Genomic DNA, 25,311 nt, shown 5'->3' with positions numbered 1-25,311 from the left:
AAAGGTACTAGGTGACAGATATGCTCTCACTTTATTTTGTAATGTTGACTTTGAAAGTGCTACAAGTGCTTCAGAGGAGGCAAAGCCAGAGAGCTAGTGAGGATGAAACAGTATTCAATTAAATTAGCCACTTAAATATATTCAAACAAATTTATGTTTAAACCTTATGGAGCAGTGCTTCTCAAATGATCTGTGGTGGTGCAGGACAAGGTTTTCTCTGTCACTGTTTTAATGTCAAATCAGTTGCAGACTGATCTTTGGTAAAATAGAATAAAAATGTGGCAATGTCAAATTTCTGTAAAAGTTTCGAAACACTTACTTTCAATTTCTGTACTTAGCTCATTGAAGAATGCTAGTTAAACAGTTCGTGGACAGGCACCAACCAGTCCACAAATCACAATCTGAGTGGCACCTGTGTTCGAAATAAGCAAAAGACATTCCATTTTATAAGTTTGTATATATTGAATTTGATTTTTAACATTACTTCATTATCTTTCTTGGATTAGAATTTTCTAGACAACTTTCCTAGCAGTGACATCCTGTCCTTCATTGCAAGGATCTTCCTGCTGTTCCAGATGATGACTGTATACCCACTCCTAGGCTACTTGGCTCGCGTCCAGCTATTGGGCCATGTCTTCGGTGACATTTATCCTAGGTAAGAGCTCTTCTCTTGACCAGCAAGATGTGCCAAGCAACAAATGACTGTGCAAACAGGTCAGTTTAAAATGTGACTGATCCTTTTGCTATGAAAGTTTGCCTAATGAAAACGGTTACTAAGGATAGATCATTGGCGTTCTTTTCCCTGAAGAGCTTTAAAAATAGAAGACACTCCCTTGTCCAGAATGATTTAAAGTCAATTCCTTTCGGTGTAGTTATATTAAGTCTGATACCAGTTATATTTATCTTATGATGTAGTTGCTATTAACCTACCCCTTGCCAAGAAGTTAATAGTATACAGAACCTGTGTTAGCAGTGTATGGCTAATGAAAAGCAACTTTTATTTTAATTATTAGTTACTGATATTTACCTGTATATTAACATTCATGCATTTTTACATGATAGTTATTTATAATTGAAGGTGAGATACATAACAAGTTTAAATTCTCATTTGCCTGTGCTGCTATAACTTCTTATCTCTTATTGGTGATGGAGGAGTTGTGAGTCCAGACTAGTCACCCTCACACAAGAGAAATTTCCATATGCTGCTTCAGGAGTTCCCTGAAACTTCCTTATAGACCCCTGATTAACTCCTACTCTTATATTCAATTTTATTATGGATTCATCCTAGTGAAAAGTACCTAGTCCTAACCTATTTTATTGGGAATAAATGATCTTAAACTATTAAAACCAAAAGTCAAGAGTTCTAGGTCTCTAGCATTGAGCACAGCAGCAGCTACAGTTCCAACGTTGCTCATATAGAAGACTGGATTTCAGTAAATATAAGATGGCTGTTGTGTTTATACCCTGTGGGGTATTTACGTTCACCGAAGTAATATGAATACAGTGAAGTCATAGATGTAAAAATTCTGGGTAAATATGTTATTCCTGTTTTCTGCCCTTACTTTGCATAATGTTGGCTGTTAAAATGTTTTTTCTTCTTGGAAAAAGTGTGGAATTTCCCTTGTGTTCATATTACATTTCTTCCCCTACCACTAAGAACACACTATCATTTATCCCACAGTTATAAGTACTCTACAGACTTTGAAGCATACTTTTTGGTCTTGGGACCCCTTTATACTCTTCAAGTTTATTGAGGACCCCCAGGAATTTTAGTTTATATGGGTTATATCTATTAATATTTAACATATATTAAAATTAAAACCAAGAATTTTAAAAATATATAAATTTATATAATTTATTTATAATATATATAATTTATATAATATATAACTTATAAAAATAATTTATTTAAAAAGCAATAATAAAACCACTACTTGTTAACATAAACATAACATGTTCATGAAAAATAATTATTTCCAAAATAACTTTTGTTTTATATTTTCAAAACTCTTTAGTGTCTGATTTTCTAGTAGATAATTGGATTCTCCTATCTTTTTTTGCATTCAAACTGTTGTAATATGTTTTCATTTAAATATATGAAAAAATACACCCTCACATAGACACATAGTTGGAAAAAGAAGGAGTACTTTTAATAACCTTTTCAGATATTATGGATATTCTTCTTTGATGCTAAACCTTGACAAGTGGTGGTTTCTTAAAAATTGGTTGAATCTGAAACTCAGTTACATTAAAACCCATTACTCCATCTTACATGTTGGATTTTTTACCCATGCATGATTTTGCAACATCATGTTTGGTCATTTGGAATATATTGGTTTACTGAGTTCCTCAGATCTTCCAAATATTGACACACTTCATTATACAGTTTCAAAACACACATTTGTTAGTGTCACCACCAGTTTCATTATAAATGTCTCTAAATACTGGAAAACTGTCAAGCTCAGGGTGGCAGATACAAGTTCTCCAAAATTCTAATTTTTACTTGAAAACTCAGATTTTAGCATTGGCAGCATAGACTACCAGTTGTTTTCCTTGAAATGACAAGTTTGTATCATTCATTTTCAAGAAAATGTCTGTCAGCTACCCAAGTCAAAGGGACCATAGTTTGTCTGCCTTTCAAGAAAAAACCGTTATTTGGGAAACAGGGCTAGGCTGCCCTCCAGCTCAGTTACACGTACTTTTCCTCAAGACAACCATTGTACTTCAGTATGCTGTAGATGTGCTTTATTATTTACTTCCTATTTGAGTACACTGAATATTAAAAAGATGTGTATTCCAAACATGAGATTTAATACAACTAATAATTTTTACTCCTTTATCAAGGACAATATTTAATATAACTTTTTTTTAGGGGTGTTTTACAGTAAAGAATACAGTCTGTAGAATAGAGACAGTTGCTACTGCCCCAGTCCATGCTAAGGGGCCAGCAGTTTTGCCCACCATTGCTTTTGCAAAGCAAATAATGTCTTGTATGATTATAAAAATAATTTTTACCTCAGGGACTTCCTGAAAGGGTATTGGGAACTTCCCTGGGGTTCGTGGTTACACTTTGAGAACCACTACTTTGGAAAATACACAAAGTTGTTTCCTTTTACGATACAGAAATAACAAAGGCCTAGCCAATGTTTCAAAACTCTGAAGCAATTTTAAGGTTGGAGTTTCTGGATAAATAGTAAGATCTGGAAGTCTGAATATCTTTCTTCAGGGTGTATGATTAACCACTTATTTGTGTAAGTTATTTTTCTTATTTTTAATTCTCTTTGTAATTTTTATCTGGGATTAATTAACCTTTAATAACTTGGGCTCAAATTTATTTTCATGGGTCAGTTTGGCTTTTAAGAATCATGCTTTTGGGAAATGGAGTTATTTCTTGAGGATCAGGTTTCATCTACTTGATTTTTATTTGTGTCTAAATTGACTCCTTAGACCTTGAATTGTTAACATCTAGTTCAAGTGTTTAGTAAATATTCTATTTATGGTGACTACTGAATAGCTTTAAATGGCCAAATTTAAAAAATAAAAAGCTGCCCACTTTGCCTTTTCCTTAATATAATTTATTTTCTAATTATAAAAGTAAAATAAACACTTTAAAAAAATATTCTGAATTATAGGAAATTTGTAAAATATAGAAAAGAGGAAAAATTACCCCAAACCCCAAATCTTACCACAATCACTACTGCCTTTTTAGTGTGTTTCCTTCTGATATTTTTTCAGATATTTTCAGATTTTCCAGTGGAGTAAAAAAATCTAACTAGCTTTTTTCCAAGTTACCTAGGTCAATTTTTACCATCTAGTTAACAATGATAAGCATTTTAAATAATTTTTAATGTATCCCATCAAGTAAATTGGTACCTTGCTCTATATCTTCCATTTTTCTAGAAATATCTTTATGATAATAGCTTTTTCATGATTTGATTATTTTCATAAGATATTCCACGTGGAATTATGGATTAATACACATTACTAGTTTGATACGCATTACTAGTTAGCTCCTACAAAACTTAAATTATTTACATAATTGCACAAAAGTTCAAGTGTCCCATCCCAGCATCAATTACTATTGTTGCCTTCTAGTTTTGCTGTGATTTTATTGTCAAGTTTAAGACATTCTGAATTTAAAGATGTTAATAATGAATTTTATTCTCATATTAATGGTTATAATTTGCCTGTTTTTATATTTTTTCTTTCCTCCGAACTCTTCAATTTCTAGCATTTTCCATGTGCTGATTCTTAATCTAATTATTGTGGGAGCTGGAGTGATCATGGCCTGTATATACCCAAACATAGGAGGAATCATAAGGTACTATCTGTAAGGGAATTGTGCCCCTTCATATAGTGTCTTTATTTTTATGCTTTTCCTGTTATTGTTGTTTTAATTTAGTTGTGTGAAATTTCAGTATTTAAAACTGGTAATATTCACATGTAGTTCTCTGGTGTCGGTTAAGGTGCTCACTACCTTCTATTTCTGTTTATTTCTAATTCTAGACGCTCCATTACCCCTTAGCTTTAACCACATATTCCTTTCCTTTTTCTTATCATTTTCTACTGTATTCCTTTCTCCTTATCCAAAATAAAAAGTAACTTTTAATATATAATGTATTATATTGCGGTACCTGGGAGGTCTCATATATCAAGGCTATGTCCTAACTTTCTTAATCCATTTCTACTCAAGAACATGTTTCAGTGTCAATTGTAGTCAGAAAGTAAGAGTTTAGATAAGAGTTTAGACCCTGGGTGGCTCTTTCCTTAATATCCTTTTTCTAAAAACATTGTGAAGTAGTTTGGGAATAAAGTTGTGACCACAGAGTCTCGTGGAAGACTGGGGTTTAGACTAATGTGATTTCTCTTACTTAACCTATAGAAAGCGGGGCTGAATCACTGTTTTTGAAGACCTTACTGAAGAAAATAGCAAGAAATTAAAGGGGAGATTATTAGCCTGATGCTTAGGAATATAATAGACTTACAAGTTCCTATTAAACCATTCTTCAAGAAAACTGAGCATAGTGAAAAGGAGGAGAAAGTACAGGTTCCTCTATCAGTCTCATTTTTAGGTATTTTTGTTATTATCTTTGATAATTATGCTGAATGCCAGGGAGGCACTCTCATCTGTTCTCATTCTTAAGCAGATGCTAGCAGTCCTTTAAAAACTCAGAATGCATAATTAGTTTATAAAAGATCAAAGATAGAAGACTATCTCCAGATGTTTCTGAGGAAGTAGCCACAATCACGGAGACTCAGAGGAAATGTGGAGATTTGAGAGATGAATAAAAATCTCTTTGTCAAGCAGATGTCATAAAGATGAACAGGAAGTAAAATGTTTTAAACTCAAATGCTTTATGCCAACAACAGATGAATCAAAAATAATTTTGTTATATCAGACTAAAAAGGGTTTAAATTATACTGTATTTACCTTAATTGTAAATCAAAAAAAGCAAAATGCAAGATGAATATTAACCCTAAAAGCTTTTATTTTGCAGATATTCAGGAGCGGCATGCGGCCTGGCCTTTGTATTCATATATCCATCTCTCATCTATATAATTTCCCTACACCAAGAAGAGCGTCTGACATGGGCGAAATTAATCTTTCATGTTTTCATCATCATTTTGGGCCTGGCTAACCTAATTGTTCAGTTTTTTATGTGAAACACTCGACAGTGTTCTCAAGATCTTTCATGGGATTTTGAACTTTGACACCAGTTCCACATAAATTCTCTTGTAAATGCTGTTGTTGCTGTAATTCTAAATGTTTTCCTAAGATAATTTGAAAACAAGGGAAATAGTGATCCATCAATAAGTAATGTCAGTTAGAGTGGGGAAAGGGACAATAAGAATGATCTTTGTCCTTACCTTTTTCATATTCACTCACCTCTTTATTCTCATTGTCTTTTCTGAGTAGAAATATTTGCCCTTAGGAAAAATCATGCTGTGGGTTGGTAGATATAAGGTGGGTGGGTTTATTTTAGCTACAATAAAGATTCTCAGGGTGTCACACAGGAGGGTATGGCCAGATCCTGTTTCTGTTTTATGTTTCGATATATTCACTTTAATTTTACTTGCTAGACCATTTTTGCAGGTTGCCCAAACCTTTACTGTTTGGGACAGTAAATCAGATACCTCATTTAAAAAAAAAAAGGTCTCCATGACATCAGTGTTAATAGAGTGAATTTTTAACTATGTCCTCAATCTCTATTAGGAAGGAAGGAAGGAAAGAAGGAAGAGAGGGAGGGAGGGAGGAAGGAACCTTGTCAGTACAGGCCCCATAGTCATGAAAAGTATATAAAATAAGTGAACTAGGAGAGTTTGTTGCTGTCTGACTTCTCTTTTGTTTCTAATCCAGTACCAGTGACTTAGGTTGAAATTCTAGTTTCCTGGCCAGATTTTGCATAGGGACAAGTGTGACTGGGGGGTGTCTTTTGCTTTTCGGATTTCTGAGCATTGAATAGGATGTCATGATAGGACCAGAGAGGAAGAATGTAGGAAGCATGGCAGAGAGGGATACATGAGACCCTACAAGGGAGACAGGAAGTAGAGAGGGGGCCAGGAAAAGTGAGGGGTGGAAGTGGTTTCTTTACTACAGGAAAGGATTAATTCTGTCTGAGGTATGACTTCTGAAGGAGACCTACCACCCCCCTACTTCTGTAACCGGCAGGGTAGAGGTTAAATCCCAAAAGAAAGCTCCTTGGATCTGAGGAAAGGATTAGGGAACCTGAATTCTTGGTATTAACAGTCTCCTCTCTTTCATTCAAACTACAACTAAACCAGAATCACAATGCATGTCTCCCATGTAACCACCTCAGTGTTCTACTGAAAAAGTTAGATTTCTCTAATTTCAGGCTTACATTAAAAAGCCTATTGTGTTAATACATATCTCACATCCCAGAATAGTGTGTAGTTTTGTGTTATTTCCTTCCTTTAAGAAAGATGAGTGAAATGGTTTTTTTTTAACCTCGTAGAGAGCCCCCGATTTGTGGCCAGCTATAATTACTTTCAGAAAGCTTTCAGTCCAGTCCATAGATGCGTACCTATATTGATGAACTATATTTCCTAAAGCTCTTTTCTAAAAAGCCTCATAATAAAAATTCTCAAGCATACAAAAAAGTAGAGAAAATAATATGCTATCCACCCCCCCGCATATACCCATCCCCTAGATTTAGTAATTATTAGACTGCTGTATTTTTTTTACCTATCCCCCTTTTTTCTTTTCCACTGAAATATTTAAAGCCAGTCTCAGATGTTATGTCGTTTCTTCTCTACAAACTTTAATATGTACTAAATAGCCTTGTGAACTTAGTTACATTTATTGATGGAGACAGTCTCGAAAGTGTTTGTTAGCAGAAACTGCTGATAGAAGTTGGATTAATTAGAAAATTCTGCATTAGGTGCGTGGATTTTTGGGTTAACCTCTCTTAGAATAGGAATATGATTCATGGAGAAAGTATGTCTCTCTTTGCTTGGAAGTCCCTGCATCTTTATGACTTCAGACTCTTATTCAGTTAGAAGAAACATAGGAATCAAAAGCTAGGTAGCTCCTTGAGAGATCCTCTTTGCTTAATCCCTGTTTATCCCTGCTTGCCTTCTTGTCCTTAAAAACCTGAGAAACAGAGTTTTTATTGCCTCTTTTCATATATACTTGAAATATATACTTGAATATTTTTACGTGGAAAAATATTTTGATGTATTTTTGCCCATTTAATGATCAAAGTAAATATGACAATGAATGTATTATTTACTGAAGTAAAAAGCAATGTGGGTATTTGCTTTAAGTAGACTTGATAATTCTTGAAAAGACTTGATAATTTCTTTAAAAGACTTGATAATTCAGAACTTCCAAAATCTTCCCTTGGACTTGAGCTGAATGACTTTGCCCTCTTTCGTTTCTTGTCATGATCACTTTGCCCTCTTTCATGTTTTGTCATGAAACCAACTCCTCTGGCCTGTGTTTTCGCTTGGTCAGAAACTCTGTGTGGGTGTGTGTGTCCTGGCTCACACATCAGTATGTTGAGATGTGAACTCATTCAGATCCCATTATAATTAATTTTAGGCTTTCTCTATTGTGATCTCTTTGGATTTTCTAATTAAATTTCTTTCACTTTTTGCTCTGATACGGTTTGAATTTAGCTTATTTAACACACAACTGAGGATATCATAAAATTAAAAGAGGGTTTTTTTTATAAAAGTCTTCCTTAAAAAGGCCCATGGATGAATATGTGGTATGCTAACACTAAGTCAAAATGGACAAAGAAATGTCCTTTGACATTTGACACCTATGGATGATCATCCAAAATCAGTTTCATCATCATATCCAAAAAATATATTGGAGTAAACGATACACTTACTCACAAAAAGGGGCTACATTAAAGGGAGATATTCATTTTATTTACATTAAATATATTTTCCAAACACAATATACCTACTATATGTATAGGTAAGAGAGTTTTTTGTTTCTACTTGGACTTCATTAGGAGAATTGTTGATCTGTATTTTGACTTACTCATTTCCATAAATAATTGAGTAAACTATGTTTAGTGCTTTGGAGGAGGCAAAGATGTATAAGACATTATTCCTATCATGAAGGAAATTTTAATCTAGGAAAGAAATTATGTATATAGTTAACTATAATGCAAGGGACTATTAGAGAAAGAAACCGACCCTTCCAGTTGGGATCTTCAGGGAGGGCTGGGAAAGGAAGCAAGCGGAGTGGTGACACAGCAAGGACCATTTCCACACTTCTAATAACGGTCCAAAATTTTAGATATTTGATGCATTCACCATCATATGGGATCTTGTAAAATAATTGCTTTTATTTTGGCAACTTTCCTCTAAGATAAGTTTTATCAGAAGTGTTTAACTGCTTCTGATACCATTTATTGTTCTCCGCATTTTTAATCCTGCTTTACTCACTTCTGAATCATGGACAGCAAAGCACTATCTATTAGTAGGGGAAATAATTAGTAGCACATTGGGCAGTACAAACAAAGCGTCTACAAAATTTTCTCTCCAAAGATGTATTGAAATAGCAGTATCAAAATGTCAAATGTTTGAGCTCATTGATAAGAGCAGAAAATTTTGATGCTGCCTGTTTTCCTTACAAAGCACTGACCTATTGCTTTTTATTGATAGAATCTGGTGGTGGTGGTTTGTTTTCTCGTCTCAATCTGAATGTCCAAAACAAAATCCGAATCTAGCTGACACCTAAACAATAGAATGATACATGAGTTTGTGATCCAAAGTGAAATGTGTGCGAGACGGCCTGGCTGGCCCCAGTTTCACAGTGGACTGCCCCGCCGTCTTCACTTCAGATTATGTAAACATGTCTTGCAAAACAGCTCTGACGGGAACCTCATAACCTAAACAGTACTCTCTGAAATGTAATTTGTTGTTTTTTTAATATAAAAGAAGAAATTAAATCAAAATTATTTTGAAGAAAAACAACTGTGGGATTTTGTTTAATTGAATTTTGCCAGGAAATGCTATTGTCGGTTAGCACTTGACCCCAGGGCAAAAAGAAGCTGAACTTCATCTTTTACAGGGTCAAACTTCTCAAGTGACTTCACATGTGTCACATTAAGTCACTCAAGTGACTCCTGCATCTGTCACATCAAGCCATAAGGAGCCCTCCCTAGTGTTCTTATTCTGCAGAAAGGTAAAGGCTATCTTAACCAAAACCTAAAATGATCATCCCTTTTTGACAATAAACTGTTGTGACCTCTCCCTTTAGGAACATTTCAGAATGAATGTGACACTGCAGATAAGTATAGCCCAGCTTCTGGCAGAGCTTGGGGTCATAATCGTCCAGAGCCATTTAAGGCAATAAAGAGCTCTAATTTTCTGTCTTCCCTGAGTAACGTTTTCCCCAATGTCCTATATTTCCCAGCTCTAATGCAAAGATAAAATAAGGCAGTCTTTTAAAAGTCCATTCTCCTTACTTCTCTCAGGCCATAAACTACAGGACTGTGGAATAAGGATTGGAAAGAGCACACTCTCCAGATTTTCCCTCCTGTGGCCCTTTCTTAATCCCAAGTAATCCAGTCATGTTTGGTCATAGCCCGCACTTAATATACACATGTTTAGTTAATCAATTAATTAATGAGGCAAGATTCTACTTTAATGGGAAACAACAAGTTAATTGCTGTTTTCTAAGATTTTGTTCCATATCTCAAAACACAATTGTTCAGTCAGGTTCAAGATTAGTCCCTCAGTTAATATGTAAGAATTTACTGGATGCCAGACACTGCACTAAGCACAGAGCATACAGTGGTGAACAAATTGGATGCAGCTTTGGCAGTTGAGCATCCTTTGCCCATCCTCCTGAGCACTGGCAGCTGGTCATTTTCACTAAGTGCCACTGAATTGCCAGGCTTTGACCCTTTCCTACTGCCCCATCTCTGTTGAATGCTGTGATGACGCCACATCATACACAATTTCAAGGGATGCCTGCAGGATAGGGGTGCAATAACTGCGACTTTGTAAAGTGAACATGAAACTTTTGTAATCATAGGACATTTATTTATATCTACATAAAATTAAGTAGATATGTGGACAAAAACTGAAAGGGGCCACAGAAGAATGAACATGACTGACCTGTTGAGGTGATGAGATTCTAGGTGAATCATTTATGTTTTATTATTTGCATGACAAGTTTTCTAAAACACAAGGGTAAATCATGGAAAAGAAGGCTTGTGGAAATAAGTCTCCACTCAACCCATGAAGTGAAGACCAATCTATAAAGAACCTTTGGGATGGGTGAGGGAGATCGTTGATTACGGGGGCAGATCCAGGTTTTGTGGGGCCTAAAGTTTATATAATTTTGTGTTCCCTTTTAAAGAAAAACACACAAAACTAGGAAGGTGCCCGTACAAGTGAGGAGCCCTGAATAGCTTCTTTTTGTTTGTTTGTTTGTTTGTTTTGTTTGTTTGTTTTTTTCTTTTTTTTTTCTTTTCAATGCCTTTATTAATCTAAGGCAAGTTTTAAAAATTGGCAATAATAGTAATACTCCTGTAGGAATAATCAATAGGAGATACTACACAAGCATATTGGAGAACTGAAAATATACCTTTTAGTGGATATGTCACAAACTCAATGTTTAAATCTAATTTTCATATTTTTTAAAAAAGAAAGAGTTTGAATAACAGACCTCAATTTGTGAAAGTTCTGAGGCCCCTTCATAAAAAGGGTTCACAAATAATTAAGAACATAAAAAATTAAAATACTCAAGCAGAGTGAGCAAATTAAGGAATACAGTCCTGAATAGCTTCTTGAGCTATAAGGTAAATCATCCACAAACTGCTCCAGGGGCGGGGGATTTAGAAGGCAGAAGGAAGTGTAATGAAGAAAAATTTGGGGCACTCTGATAAGTCAAGCTTTGAGTGTCTCTGCTACCTTTAAGAACTACAACTTTTACCAGATCTGAGCTTTTATTTCTAGAAGAGTCAAATTGGATTTAGCAAAATAGCAAGGAGTACAAATTCAGTAATGGTTAATTTGGGATCAAAATAGGAATTCTTTTTTTTTTTTTTTTTTTTAGATTAGAGTTTTTACTTGGGGGTAGGTCCTACAGGGTTTTTTGGGTTTTGTCTTCTTTTAATTTTTTATAGAGATAATAAAGAGTTCAAAGAATACTGTTTAATGGTCAAATAGCTATTTGATGAGTCTTAGGTATGAGGAACTGTTTAATGGCTCTTGATGCAGTAAACAAGTTATCAAGAGCAACATTAAGGCAACTTTTATTTATTTATATTCCAGAAAGGATCTGTTTCTACTACACTAAAGTAAAATCAATTTTGCAGGATTAACTTACCTTTTTTTTTTAGAGCATAAATTAGAAATCCATGACACTTAAGAAAACTAAAACCATTCAAATAATTACCCCTTAGTGCCACATTATAGTCCTTATTTGTATGTAGATAAAGCCTAATCCAGTGCAGTGAACTTTTACTTTCTGTCCTAGATTTGGAAATGCAAATATAGAGTTATTCTTCCCAATGCTGCCAGAATTCTCTTTAATTAATATGCCATTGATTACATCTCTCCTCTGTAAAATCCTTCAGTTCTCCAATAGAAAAATGGTCAAGGGCCTTTGTGACAGACAGCTCTCAAGAGGAAACACTACAGATAAACATGAAGAGAAAAAAAGTTCAGAGTTAAACTACTGATCCATGCTAATGGATAACCTTAAAAACATTAAGAAGCCAGACACAAAAGACTACACATTGTATGGTTCCATTTATATGAAATGTCTAGAAAGGGCAAATTTATAGGAACAGAAAACAACTGGTTGCCTAGGACTGGAGGTGGGAGCAGGGGTTAACTGTAAATGGGTATGAGGGAACTCCCTAGGGTAGTAGAACTGTTTTAAAGTGGACCATGGTAATGGTTACACAACTATGTAATTACTAAAATCATTGAGTTTGTATACTTACATTGGTTGAATTTTATGGTATGTACATTATCCCTCACTCAAAGCTGTTTTTAAAATATTCATCCTCACTAGCTGAAAAGGAAACATAATTTAAAATGCTTTCTGCTTGTCCAACACTAAAATAATAATAATACCCTGGCAGAAGTGTGGAAAATGGGCACACATACAAATGGTAGGTGTAATAGCGGATCCAGAGTTTCTTCAAGTAATTTGGCAATATGCATATGCACAACGCCTCAAGGTGAGGCTTTGACTCGCTTCCAGAAGTGTATCCTAATGAAATAATTGGACAAGTATGAACATACATATTCATGTGTTCATCCCTTTATTATTTATAATGGAAAAATCAGAAACAACGTAAATGTCCAACAGTAGATACATTATGGAATATCCATCTATGGAATACTGTGTAGCTATTTTAAATGATGATGCAGATGTATATATGTAATGTCAAAAAGATGTTTATAGATATGAGTGAACAGAGATCATAATTAAATATGTATAAAATGTAAGACATCTGTTTATACAGTCATGTGCCTCTTAATGATGAGGATATGTTCTGAGAAATGCATCGTTAGGCGATTTTGTCATTGTGCGAACACCGTAGAGGGCACTTACCCACACCTAGATGGTACAGCCTACTCCACACCGAGGCTCTATGGTACAGCCTACTGCTCCCACGCTACAAGTCTATATGGTATGTTACTGTAGAAAAAAACACTAGAGTAAACCAAGCACAAGAGAAAATGATGCAATCAAGAGACTGTAAACACGAGATGTATGAGGCTGCTACCGGCGTAACACAACATACTGTTTTACAGCAAACTTTTTTTTATAAGTAGAAAATACACTTCAAAATAACAATGAAAAGTATAGTATAATAAATACATCAACCAGTAACAGTCATTTATTGTTATTGTCAAGTATTGTATACTGGACACAATTGTACGTGCTATAGTTTTAAACGACTAGCAGCTCAGTAGGTCTGTTTACACCAGCACCACCACAAACACGTGTGTAATGTGTTGAGCTATGATATTACGGTGGCTACCACGTCACTGGGTGATAGGAATTTTTCAGCTCCATTATAATCCTAAGGGACCACTGTTGTATGTGTGGTCTGTCATTGACCGTCATTATGTGACACATGATTGTACATATATAAAAGTCTGGACGTTTATATAACAAATATGAACATTAGGTATCTCTGGGTGCTAGGACTGTTAGGTATTTCTTTTTTATTTCTTGTTTATCTGCATTTTCTAAAGCTTTAAAGTAAAAATGTATCATCTTTTATGAGAAAAAGCAATAAAAGTTGTTTCTTAAAAAAAAAGTAACTTTCACTGATTTCTCATCACTTCAAGCTAACTATAAGGTTCTCTTGATATTATCCTGTGGACCCTCACACAATAGTACTTTTAGTGTTTATTGATTGATAAAAATAATGACAAAAAGCTACTGTACCTTTTATACCACTTATATATAGCTTTGAATATATTATTACAGTATATATAGACATTTGAACAAGTACACACACTTCATGCTTACTTATTCAGTCTACACTACAAAACTGAAAAAATACTAGTCTGCAGTTTGGGAGGGACCAACCTAGAGAACAAAGTCTAAATACTTAAGCGTGGTATCCAAAGCCCTTTTGCAATCTTCATACCTTTCCACCTTCATCTAAGACCAATTCACTCAAAACTATTTGTTATTCTCTGATGGTCCATACACTTTTATTCCATCTGCTTTTGTACATGCTATGCTCTAAGCCTGGAATGTCCCTTTTCCTTTGTACATTTGACAGCCTTTTATCTTTCAGGACATTGCTTGAAAATCACCTATCTTAACTACCTCCCAAATAATTTGGGTGCTCCCTTTTCTATGCTCTCCAGCACTTCATACATGCTTTTATTGTTTCATTTGTCACATTGTATTGTAATTACTGGCTTGTATATATTTCCCCAGCAGGATGACGAACTTCATCTTTGTATTCACTGGGTTTAGCACATTGCAACAGAAGAGGTCCTTGCAGTAAACCTCAGCTGGATGAGTACCTGGCAAAAGACCTGTCCTCATCCTTAACAGACTTGTAATCTAGTTAGGGAGACAGATAATGTCTAATACACAATTAGTCCAAAATAAAAGATGGCAATGAGCACACAGAGAAGATATGATTAATTTTGACGGGGTGATTAGAAATTGTTTCTAATTTCTAATTAGGGTCCATTGAATTAGACTTATTTTGACAAGCATAGAAAGAAGACTAAAAGCCTGAGTCCCTAGACTTTAGAAATTCTTTCCACAGAAAAGTGGGGATGACTCACCAGTTACTGCCTGAACTTCCAACTCTCCAGCTATCCTCAGCACTAGCTGGCCCAACTTTCTTCTTACCTCATTGTCAAAAATCACTGACAATAAATTTCCTTGTTAGGATGCTGAGTTGACACTCTAATCTGGCACAGAGTTTGCTTACCTGGCCAGATAATGTGTTTGGGTGGTAAGAAAAAATGCTAGGTGAGGCACAGAACTGGTTTCCAATTCTGGCTTTGCCATAGACTCACTGAATGAACTAACTGTATGACACATACCATACTTCTTGATCCTCAGTTTCTTCTTTTGCAGAATAGGGTTGATTATAATAATGCCTCTCTTACCTAACTCATAGATTTTAGGACATTGTATGTAAAAGTGCTTTATTAAACTGTGATACACTGCACAAATACTCAGTTTTAGGATTATGTCATTACATTCCTGAAAATACTTCATGGAATTGGCCAGACCCCTTCTAAGGAGTTTTACAGCTTACAAAGAGAAGCATGGCAGTGGGCTGGGAAAAGAAATCTTATGTCCCTTGTACAATCAGATCAGTGATTTTCAAGTGGCTGTGGGTGGTAAAACACCCGGAAATCACAGACACAAAATATTTGTGTATTTAATTATGTCAAACAAGTTAGATTATTTAGTCCTAATATTATTGGCAAAACCGTGACTGTTTTACATGCATATAAGAAGTACTGGAAATACCCTACTCCCCAGTTATTGCCTTGGTTTAAGCCCAAAGTTGAGTTACTTGAGCTCTTTACTCACTATAGTAGTCAGCATTTTCCAGAGAAAAAAAACAATATGAAAGATAGAGAGAGAGAGAATTTAAGGAATCGACTTGTGATTTGTAGGAGTGGCAAATCCAAAATCTACAGGGCAGGCTTGCAGGCTGAAAGCCCAGGAAAGAGTTGATGTAGCAGCTTGAGTCTGAAGGCAGTCTGCTGGCAGAATTCCCTCTTCCTCAGGAGATGTCAGTCTTTTTCTGAGGCCCTCAAGTGATTGGATGAGGCCTACCCATATTATGGAGAGGGATCTACTTTATTAAGTATTAATCTCATCTAAAAAAATATATTCACAGCAACATCCAGACATGTTTAACCAAGTATCTGATACCATGGCCTAGCCAAGTTAACACAAAAATAACCATCACGCTCACCAGCTTACAAACCACAACAGCAGGTTGGAAACAGTTTCCTTACTTCTCTTTCTTGCCAGTTTTCCAGAAATTTCCTAAGGTAAGGCTATGAATGTCCAAGGGGGGATGCTGGATGTGCCATCGTAGGGAAACAGCATGTCATGTGATGGCAGGTCCAGCAGATAGCATCCCTGAAGCACTGAGAGAGAAGGCCCAACTGGAATAGCTTACATAGACCAGCCAGCTCTGGGACCTGGAGTGAGGTGTGTGAATTAATCCTGTGGTCAGGCCACTGAGCAAGGCACAGAGCAAACAGTGCCCTCACAAGGCAGTTCTAATCTCTGTCCATTGGGCGCAGCACCTCCCAGGCCTCAGACTGACCCCAAAAAGTAGCATCAGGTCAAATTTAGGTGACAGCTCTCTCATGGAAAGTTCAGAACCTCTCTTTGATTACGTGAAATAGTTCCCTTTTTTTTTTCCCCACATTTAGTGGTTATTTTGAGGTTTCCTTTAATTGTTTGTTATGTACAGGCCAAGTCTAAATCATGTCAGACAGCTCTGCTACTCTGAATCCTGATTCGAAATCTTGGTGAAGGTATATTTTGTTGTTTTGCTAAGTCCTTTTTAAATAGTTCTCTTGGTTCCTTTGTTTCTGATGACCTTTTGCCTAATAGATGGAGAATAATGAATGATCTATGGTTAATCAGATTTAGCCTACTGCAGAAATTGTTTTCGTTTGTCAAGTTTATGCACTGTAATTCTCTGAGAAAAAAACAGCTAAGATTTGGAGAGGTTCCAGTAGTTCTCCACCCTGACCGACTTCACTAGGCTCGATACTACATCCAAACCACCTTCCCCCAGCCCTTCTCAACTGTATGGAAATTACCTGTTATTACTCTCTCGTCTCTCCCACACTAAATGTGTGGGTTACTATTTTATCCTTAACACCTTGTCAGACACAGATGAGTATTCAGGAAATACTTGTTGATGGAATGAGTAAAATACCTGACAGAATAAAAAATTTGTTGCAACAAATCTAACTACAAATAAAATAGAAGAAACTCAGTGAATATTTCTTTCAATTCTGTATGGGTAAAAACTATCCTAAGTTTAAGGATCATGGAGGAAATCTGTGGGCAAAAGCTATAGATCTGATTGCATAAAACTTAAACTCTATAGATCCAATGAATCATAAACTAAATTAAAAGAGAAATATTAAACTGGGAAAATAATGACTACATATATGGCACAGCAATATGGAGGTAAATGGGGGCAGGGGCGGGAATCTAAGATTTCACTTCAAAAATGAGAAAAGAACATAAAAACAGGCAATTCATAAAAGAGGAAGTACAAATAGCCAGAAAATAACAAAGAAACACCATTTTCTAACAACTAACATTAACAAAAAGAGAAAGAAATCAATTATAGTACTCACTGCTGACTAGGGTACAGTGACTTGGGGACATTCCTTCATACTTGGCTCTTGATCTTCAAAACCAGGTTTTTAAAACTCAAAGTTAGTCATTAAATCAGTTTCTTTTTCTGCATTTTAGCTGTTGAGACCCTACCTTAGGAAGAGTGCTTAACAAAAGCCTTCACTGCCACTAAAATGATGAGAGAGCGGTAGGAGTACAAAGAATTGAAAACTATAGTAGATTAATATTAAACTATTATTCTATCAAAAGTAGGTAGAAATTAAATGTATTTTATAAAATTGAGGCATGCAATCTACATGTAGTCCACCAACATTTTAACTCAGTCGTCCATACCCTCAATGAAAGAATCATCAGTGACTAAAGATTATTATGAAATTAGTCAATTAGTATTATTGATACTGCTTTTTAGTGGGTATTGTTTTCCTAAAGGTCCAGAGAGAATGATGGAGTGAAGAAGCATCAAATTTGTCATGTACAATTATGTAACATGAATAAAAATTTTTTCTTACAAAATCTTTTGTCTCTTTAAAAAAAACTATCAGTTTATTCTCTCTGAGTAAATTTTAATAAAGATTTTATCATTAGCACAGGCCTGAAAACTAAGAAAAAGGACAAATCATATCAGTTTCAGGATCTTTGTTTTGTTTTGTTTTGTGTTTTGCTTGCTATCACAAACCACAACATGAATTTCTACGAGAGCAGAATGCCAAGTTACATCAGACCATTCTGGCTTTAGAGTCTTCTTACTTTCCCTGCATGGAGGACAGATGTTTTTTTGTTGAATCGGGACCATAATTTGCATCGAGTAAGACAATGGGCCATATTCTCTTCTCTTGTCCCCACACAGAGCTACATTGACAACAGCAAGAGTTGCTCAGAGATAAAGGCAAAATTTGGCTCAGCCAGTGCAGAATTCAGCCTGATTTTAAAAATAGATGATCCAGTTAACATCTAGTGAAGAACAAACCAGCTAGTGGATTTGGAAATTTCCTTAAAATTTCTTGAAATTTTCCTTTGAAATTTCCAATCCAGTGTATGAAGTAATTCCAGATTCTAAAGAGTTTTAGAGGTTTCTCTGGCTGTAAATAAGAACCAAAATGATTGTCTATATTGGATCCAGGACTTCTTTAGGCAGTGGATAACTTTCATTATGCACTATGTCCTGGTTTTTCCTCAGTGATTGATGTGTTCCCTTCTGTTTTCAGAAGACTTTTCTAATATTCACCTAGTTTTCAAAAGTGACCTTGAAAAATGAGTCAAAAGTTCCACCTGCTTTCCATATGGGGAAACTGGGGGCCCAAAAAGGTTAAGCAAATTTCCTACTCGTGCAACAAAGAAACTATGGTTCTCAAGTGGTTATGAAAATCCAGTCAACATGGAAATGAAACTTCTGCTTTCTCAGGTGATCTTTCCTGTTTGTTTAAAATAAAATACTTTCCATTTCATCAGGTCCTAGGGGATTGTTTTTTGACACACAGAAATTTGGAATCCCCTCTAATCAGAACCGATTTTCTCTAGGACACCCCAGTCATAGATTATGAGGAGCCTCTGCTTAGGCCTCTCCTAACGATACAAACACAACTCCCTTCTGGCTGAACAGATCATTATCGATAGAGTTCACCAATAAATATTTAAAGAGAACTTAGAGTATTCATTCAATTGCTGAATCTGGAGTATATTGTCTTCGAAACCCACGCATTCGGGTTTTATTTTTTCCTTAGAAAAGCTGTTTGAACATATTTAACTTCAGAGTTTCCTTATTTACTTTTAGGTTCCAAGATATTTTGATCATCTGAATTGAGAAAGAAAGTAGATTTCACCTTGAGAAAGGAGAAAAAGTGGAGAGGGAGTTAATTGGTTTTGTGAATTTTAGATTTTCCCAAGGAAAAAAGATGAAAAAGAGATAATTCTGTTTTTAACAGCACAAAATGCTTGAGTTATATGACACACTTCCCTTTTCACAGAATGAAGTTAAAAGGAATCTTAGAGATTTTTTTTTAGTCCAACTGCCCCATCTTACAGATGAACAAATTTAATTCAAATAAACTGTGGAATGTCTTAGAGCTATTTTCATGTCAGTACGTATAAATTTACCTTATGCTTTTTGACAGCTATGTAATGTTCTGTAAGGGTGAACCTTAATTTGTTTAGTCATTTTTCTTTGAGGAATATTTTGGTTATTTCTAATTTTTCACTATTACAAACAATGCTGCAATGAATAATCTTGTACAGGTATCTTAGTTCAGTGTGTATTTTCATAGGAGAGATAACCAGAAACGAAGCCAAAATTTTAGTAGAAACAGTCCTCTTATTGTATTGTACCCATGACAGCACACTCTTGCCAACACTGGGGATTATCAAACTTTTAATTTGATTAAAGTTTTTAAAATAATCTTGGTCTTTTATGTTTATCTCATTAACCTATCTGAAATTTCCTTTTATGTATTACATAAGGTAGGGGCCTAACATTATAGTTTGTCACTAGTGGTTCAGGAAAGGAGGAGCAGAACACTAGGCTTGGGGATGCAGCTAAAGGCAAACACCAGGTTATATGCAATCTACTCAGCAAAATAAAAGCTCTACAGCGCCCCCAGACCCACTCCACATGGCCATCCTTAGAAGGCTAGTAAGGACTACATAATTGTTACAGTAGAATTGCATCATGTATACATTTGGAGATTTAACTACACAGGCTTTTAAGCTTCTGAGCAGCCAGAAACAAGTGACTTTGGGACATTTTAAGAGACTTTTAAATTTTGCCTACAGTGGTTTTTACCATCCGTGTTGACAACAGAGCCTAGACTATTCTCCCACCCTAACCACCCACAACACATATACCTAAGATGTGATAGAACATGCTGCCCTTTGAAGGTTTCATTTTGTCCCTCACCCACCAACTTCCAAGGGTCTGATAAAAAAAATTCCTTCCAATCAGATATATACAGAGTATGTTTCTGAAAGGCTCTTGAAAATATTGTTCTCTCCACCTTATTATGTTTGGAGTTTTGAAGTTTTCCAGTGATTTTTTTTTTTGTTTTCTCATCTCTTATGGAGTGGACTTAGTTGCCCTAATCCATAACTAACCCACTCTTTCTCCTCGAGCTTCAGAATTTTTCTCCACACAGTGCTTTCTGCATGGCCACTACCAATTGATCTCAGTTGGTGTATTGTGGCATCAGCTTGCCATCTCTGGACTAGGTCATTGTTAGTAAGTGTTCTGTGTGGTGGTGGGAGGTTTTTGTCTTGACTATCTGCACGTTATTACCATGATGTGTATCAGTGGTCTCGCCCATGGATGTGAGACGAGGATCACGGGAGGTGGTCTGGCTACCCATGGAAAAGCAGGATGTGGCTTTTGGGGGGAAGAAAGCCCTTCCTTTTTCCTTTAAGGGTAAAGATGAGTCATTGATCCTTGGCCTTTCTTTATCAAAGGGCAAAGTCTGTGATATGATTTCATATCAAGAGTTCAGAGGTTGCAGAAGAGGGTATAGCTGATGCCTCTGATACCCCACAAACGTACGCCAACACTCCCTGTTATAAACACAAGTGGCTTCTGTGTTTTGCTCCGGCTACAGGAGCTCGTGCGGCTTGTGCACATGGTAGGTGGTAAGTATTGGGCAATCCATGCTGTCAGAAGCAGAACTCAACCACTACAACAGATGGGAATTATGGTACAACACTCCAAGGGGGACTCTGCAGTTTCCCCGGGGTCTCCCCGTGGTAACAGGCTCAGTAATGCTTCCTGTCTATGGGCAGGCTTTTCTTCCCTGTCTCATGTCCCCATGCCCCTACCTAGATCTCCTTGCAAATAACCTACTTGCACTCCTATCCTTGTCTCAGAATCTGCTTCTGAGAAAACCCAACCTAAGACAGTAGGATACATCACCTTTGTAGTGGGAGGGTGACATATCCTTTTGAGAACTGATACTGACTAACAAAGCATTTTAAGGAGTTACCTGTAAATAATAACAAATTTTATTCTTTACAATGTAAGAAGATGCAAAGACTCTCTGGGAGAGGCATCTGTTTTTGTAGAAACAAGGGAACTACAAAAGGGGGTAACTCTCAGGGCAAGGAATCCCTGTCATACCTGACACCATCCAGCTGAAGCAGTGAGGGAACTGGGCCTGTTAAAAGAACTAAGGACCCCAGGGAGAGGGGCTAGGCTCAAGCACCAGGAACTGTACCAGAGGCAGGAATGATAAATAAAATATTATGTTGTGATTTTTTTTTTAATTTGAAAAAATTATAAATATATCCTTTTTTCAAACAAACGAACAAAAAATTCACTTCAGGATTGCCAAACGTCATTTGATGGAAAGACTGTCATTGTTTTTAGGTTTTGTCTTTTTAATTTAATAAGTTGTTTAAATATTCATATTTTTACAAAATCATGTTGATAGAAGATACTATTTTTTAAATAGTATTCTTATTGGCAGAATTAAAAGCTGCCAACCATTTGCCAGGGCCTCTCTTTTATGTGGGGAGGAGACATCATGAAATCCTAAACTGTGGGAGCCACTGATCACAAACCCACATGGATACACCCTTTCAGATTCAGGGGTTTGTACAAATCAGCTACATTGTAAAGCTGGTGTAGTGGCCGGTCCTTGGCAACATAGGCCAGCCTGACTGACATTTTGGGGTGGTAGCAGAGGCACAGATTTCTCACAGAATGTTATTCTGGGACTAGCTGGCTAAGCCCTGACCCCTCGTGCCCACTGCTTGTCCTCAGGCTCGTTACCTATCCATCAGGATTTCTTCGGGATGTTCCTAAGCTTTCCCGAGTTAGTCCAAATGCTTTACTATACCTGCCCCTTCCTCAGCACCTTGCCATGAGGGAGAATAGACTTTCTCATGTCCTCAGTCAGTCCCCGATCTCCTAATGCCCCATTAGGGCCTTCACTGTGGAAAAGAGCTTATCTTAATAGTAAAGGCTGTTTTTGTTGTTGTTGATTTAACTCCTTTGAGATCAGAATTTCACTCTATGGTGAAAAGTTATTGCAAATTATTCATATCTTTCCGTGCCTGAAATAGGTTCCTCCAATAATAATAAAGTGCCATGGTTTATCTGCATAAAAATAAAATTCAAGCCCATTCATAATTTTAAGGTGCTAGAAACTAAAGTTACCATTAATAACAAATAAGAAACATAACTTTTGATATAATAATATAGATGATGACAGTGGCTAAGCTGAGAATGGTCTCACAGGAAAAGAAAGGCCAGGTAATTTTTTAAACAGATCGCGATGAGCAAATGAGGTCAATCATATAAAAATGAGGTCAATCATACAAAAAGAGAATGCTTATTTACTAGGCTCCAAGGAAATAAATTAAAGGGGGGAAGCTTTTAAAACTGAATAATATGGGTGTAGGTGGGGAGCATCTTCCTGCCCTTAATTACACACACAGATTTCAGCAGGGAAGATCGGACACATTGCTCTTCAAATTCTTAGACAAATTTTGTCCCTCTTGAAAGTACTCGTTTTTCCTAAATAATTTCATGGTCTATCTCTAGTCTAGGGGGCAATGTGACCAGGGGAGCATTGGGCAGAGGAGTCAGGAGAGCCAATTGACTTGGCCACTCTAGAACTGACATTCCAGGTGTGATAGTTTGCTAGGACTGCTATAACCAAGGAGCACACACTGAGCTTAAACAACAAAAATGTATTGTCTCACAGTACTGGAGGCCAGCAGTCTGAAATCAAAGGGCTGGCAGGGCTGTTTCATTCTGTGGGCTATGAGGCAGGACCTACTCCTGGCCTCTCTCCTTGGCTTATCAATGGCCGTCTTCCTGCACACACAGCATTCTCCCTGTAAAAATGTCTCTGTGTTCAAATTTCTCCTGCTGACAAGGATATCAGCCATATTGGTTTAGCACCCACCCCAATGACTTCACTTTAATTTATACTTCTGTAAAGATCTTAGCTCCAAAGAAGGCTACATTGTGAGGTCCTGGATGTTAGGACTCCAATAAGTGAATTTTGGGGAGACACAATTCAACCCATAGCACTAGGCAACCTCTCTCGCTTCAGTTTCTCTTCTTTAGAGGAGAATGTTGGCCTTAATGCTCCTTTAGGGCTATTTTAATCCCAGTTCTCCAAGATTCGCTCAGCCCATTGGAAGCTGCCAAGCCTGGCTCCCCTATTCACAGGACTATAAATATAAGAATTTTCCTGACCCAGGCTTGCCAGCCAGTCCTGGGGGGTGGGGGTGGGGGGTGGGAAATGAGTACAGAAATGCTGCAAGGGTGGAGTTTTCCTTTAACCTTTGGTCATTTGCATGACTTCTGTAATCAGACAAACATTCAGGGTGTGGTGAGCTGGGGGTCCTGACATCCTAAGGCAAATAAGCAAGCTTGATGGCATTTGTTCTTTTCCAAATCCTGAGGTTTTATGTGTTCCAACGATAGATGACAAAATAATTCCAGGAGAGTTGCAGCGTTTTGTTCTCCCTGCCAAGTCATTAGCAACAGAACGGTTGCTGGGCTGTACTCCAACGGGGCTGACATCAGTTCTCCAGTAAAGGGACAGAACCGAAGCTGGGTCTCTGCAGCCAACGGGGATCAAGAAGGCTCAGCTGTACTGACACATTGGCAAAGAAAGAAAGGAGAGAGAGGGGGGGTGTTGGGGGGGAGAGAGAGAGAGAGAGAGAGAGAGAGAGAGAGAGAGAGAGAGAGAGAGAGAGAGAGAGAAAGAGAGAAAGAGAGAGAGAAAGAGAGGAAGAAGAGGAAAAGAAAGGAAAAAAAAGAGAGAAAAGGGAAGAAAATTGGGAAAGTTTATAGATATAAAGAGGTCACCCTGCTTCTTCAAGAGACTCAGATAGGAAGGAGAAAGGAGAGGGCGGTAGGCATGGTGATAACACAAATTAGGGTCTGGCCAGCATCGCCTTCAGTGAGTATTTAGAAAAATTGGGGTTTGCTTAACCTATAAATAATAACCATTGGCTTTAGAAACCTAAGCCTAGAGCATGTGTGCAAAAAGAAACCTATATAAGGAAGCCGAGCTGGACTGTAGTTATGGAACAGCCCACTTCCTTTCTTTGTGCCTTTTTTATTCATTTCTAAATGAGGGGATGGTAATACAATTGCACTCTTCTCAACTTAAAAATACTTTTCTTCTGAATCACCTGACAAGTCTTTTTTCCCCCTGCACAGCCCTTCTATCCATTAAGAGATCTTCCAGAGCTAGTTTATCAGTCTGGCAGGTCTTGCTGGAAGCTTCCAGCACTCCAGATGCCGCACGCCGTCACTGACCCCTCACTCTCTTCCTTGTCTTAATAAAGTGCCTAACCTTTACGTTTAAGTATGTTTTATTCATAGCTCTCTGGGCTTTTTTCCATGGCATTTCTCCATTCCTACTTCTGGACTTTCTTCCCAGCTTTTTACAATATTAGGGTGAGCTTTGGATGCCACTTTATGGCTTTTGAAAAGCCTGGGTATTACATAAATGTGTCCACATTTAACCTTCTGTTTCTACCACATGCAGCAGGACAGAGGAGTGAAAAAATCATCCTTGCGGCCCCACTCCCAGCTGATGGAGAGGGCACGTTTCTGGCTACACAGTGGCTGAACAAAGAGTCTCTGCATGCAGAAAACCAGGACACCATGAGCTCACCACAAAAGAAACGTCTGGAGTTCTGTGGATTGAGGATGAATTATAACACGTTCAACAATGTACTGTGGTTCAACCCCATTTCCCAACTGAGTTATCTTTGACTTAATGTATCTCGAAATGCTACATTTTGCCATCTTTCCCTCCTAGATCTCAGATACTGACTTAGGGCCTCCAAATTAAATTGGGCTCTTGAATACTAACCTTGGTCCTGCATCTGTGGAAATCACATGCATTTATTTGTTCATCCATTCATTTAATCAACAGCAAGGATTGGGTGTCTCCTACCCACCATGAGTAGTGCTTGGGGATGCACAGAACAACGGGAAAGGCTTCCTGCCCTGGAGGAACTCCTAGTCAAAG

The 25,311-nt window shown here is 36.9% G+C and overlaps 1 protein-coding gene across 5 annotated transcripts in view; it reads left to right on the top strand.

Moving 5' to 3' along the window:
• The window catches only part of SLC38A9 (solute carrier family 38 member 9), an 82,660-nt gene extending 57,584 nt beyond the window's left edge, over positions 1-25,076 (top strand). For 2 of the 5 annotated variants that reach the window (XM_033110996.1, XM_033110997.1), the window contains 3 exons: positions 507-655; positions 4,232-4,321; positions 5,499-5,744. In XM_033110996.1, the coding sequence (XP_032966887.1) occupies positions 507-655; positions 4,232-4,321; positions 5,499-5,664 (405 nt within the window). In that variant the 3' untranslated portion in view covers positions 5,665-5,744. Of the gene's footprint in view, positions 1-506; positions 656-4,231; positions 4,322-5,498; positions 7,655-24,822 lie in introns of those variants that run through there. The other 3 variants (XM_033110999.1, XM_033111000.1, XM_033110998.1) reach the window with 3 other exon arrangements.
• Positions 25,077-25,311: the final 235 nt, after the last annotated feature.

Source organism: Rhinolophus ferrumequinum, chromosome 7, assembly GCF_004115265.2.
Source record: "Rhinolophus ferrumequinum isolate MPI-CBG mRhiFer1 chromosome 7, mRhiFer1_v1.p, whole genome shotgun sequence".
NCBI classification, from domain to species: Eukaryota; Metazoa; Chordata; class Mammalia; order Chiroptera; family Rhinolophidae; genus Rhinolophus; species Rhinolophus ferrumequinum.
This window is presented reverse-complemented; position numbering and strand designations above follow the sequence as displayed.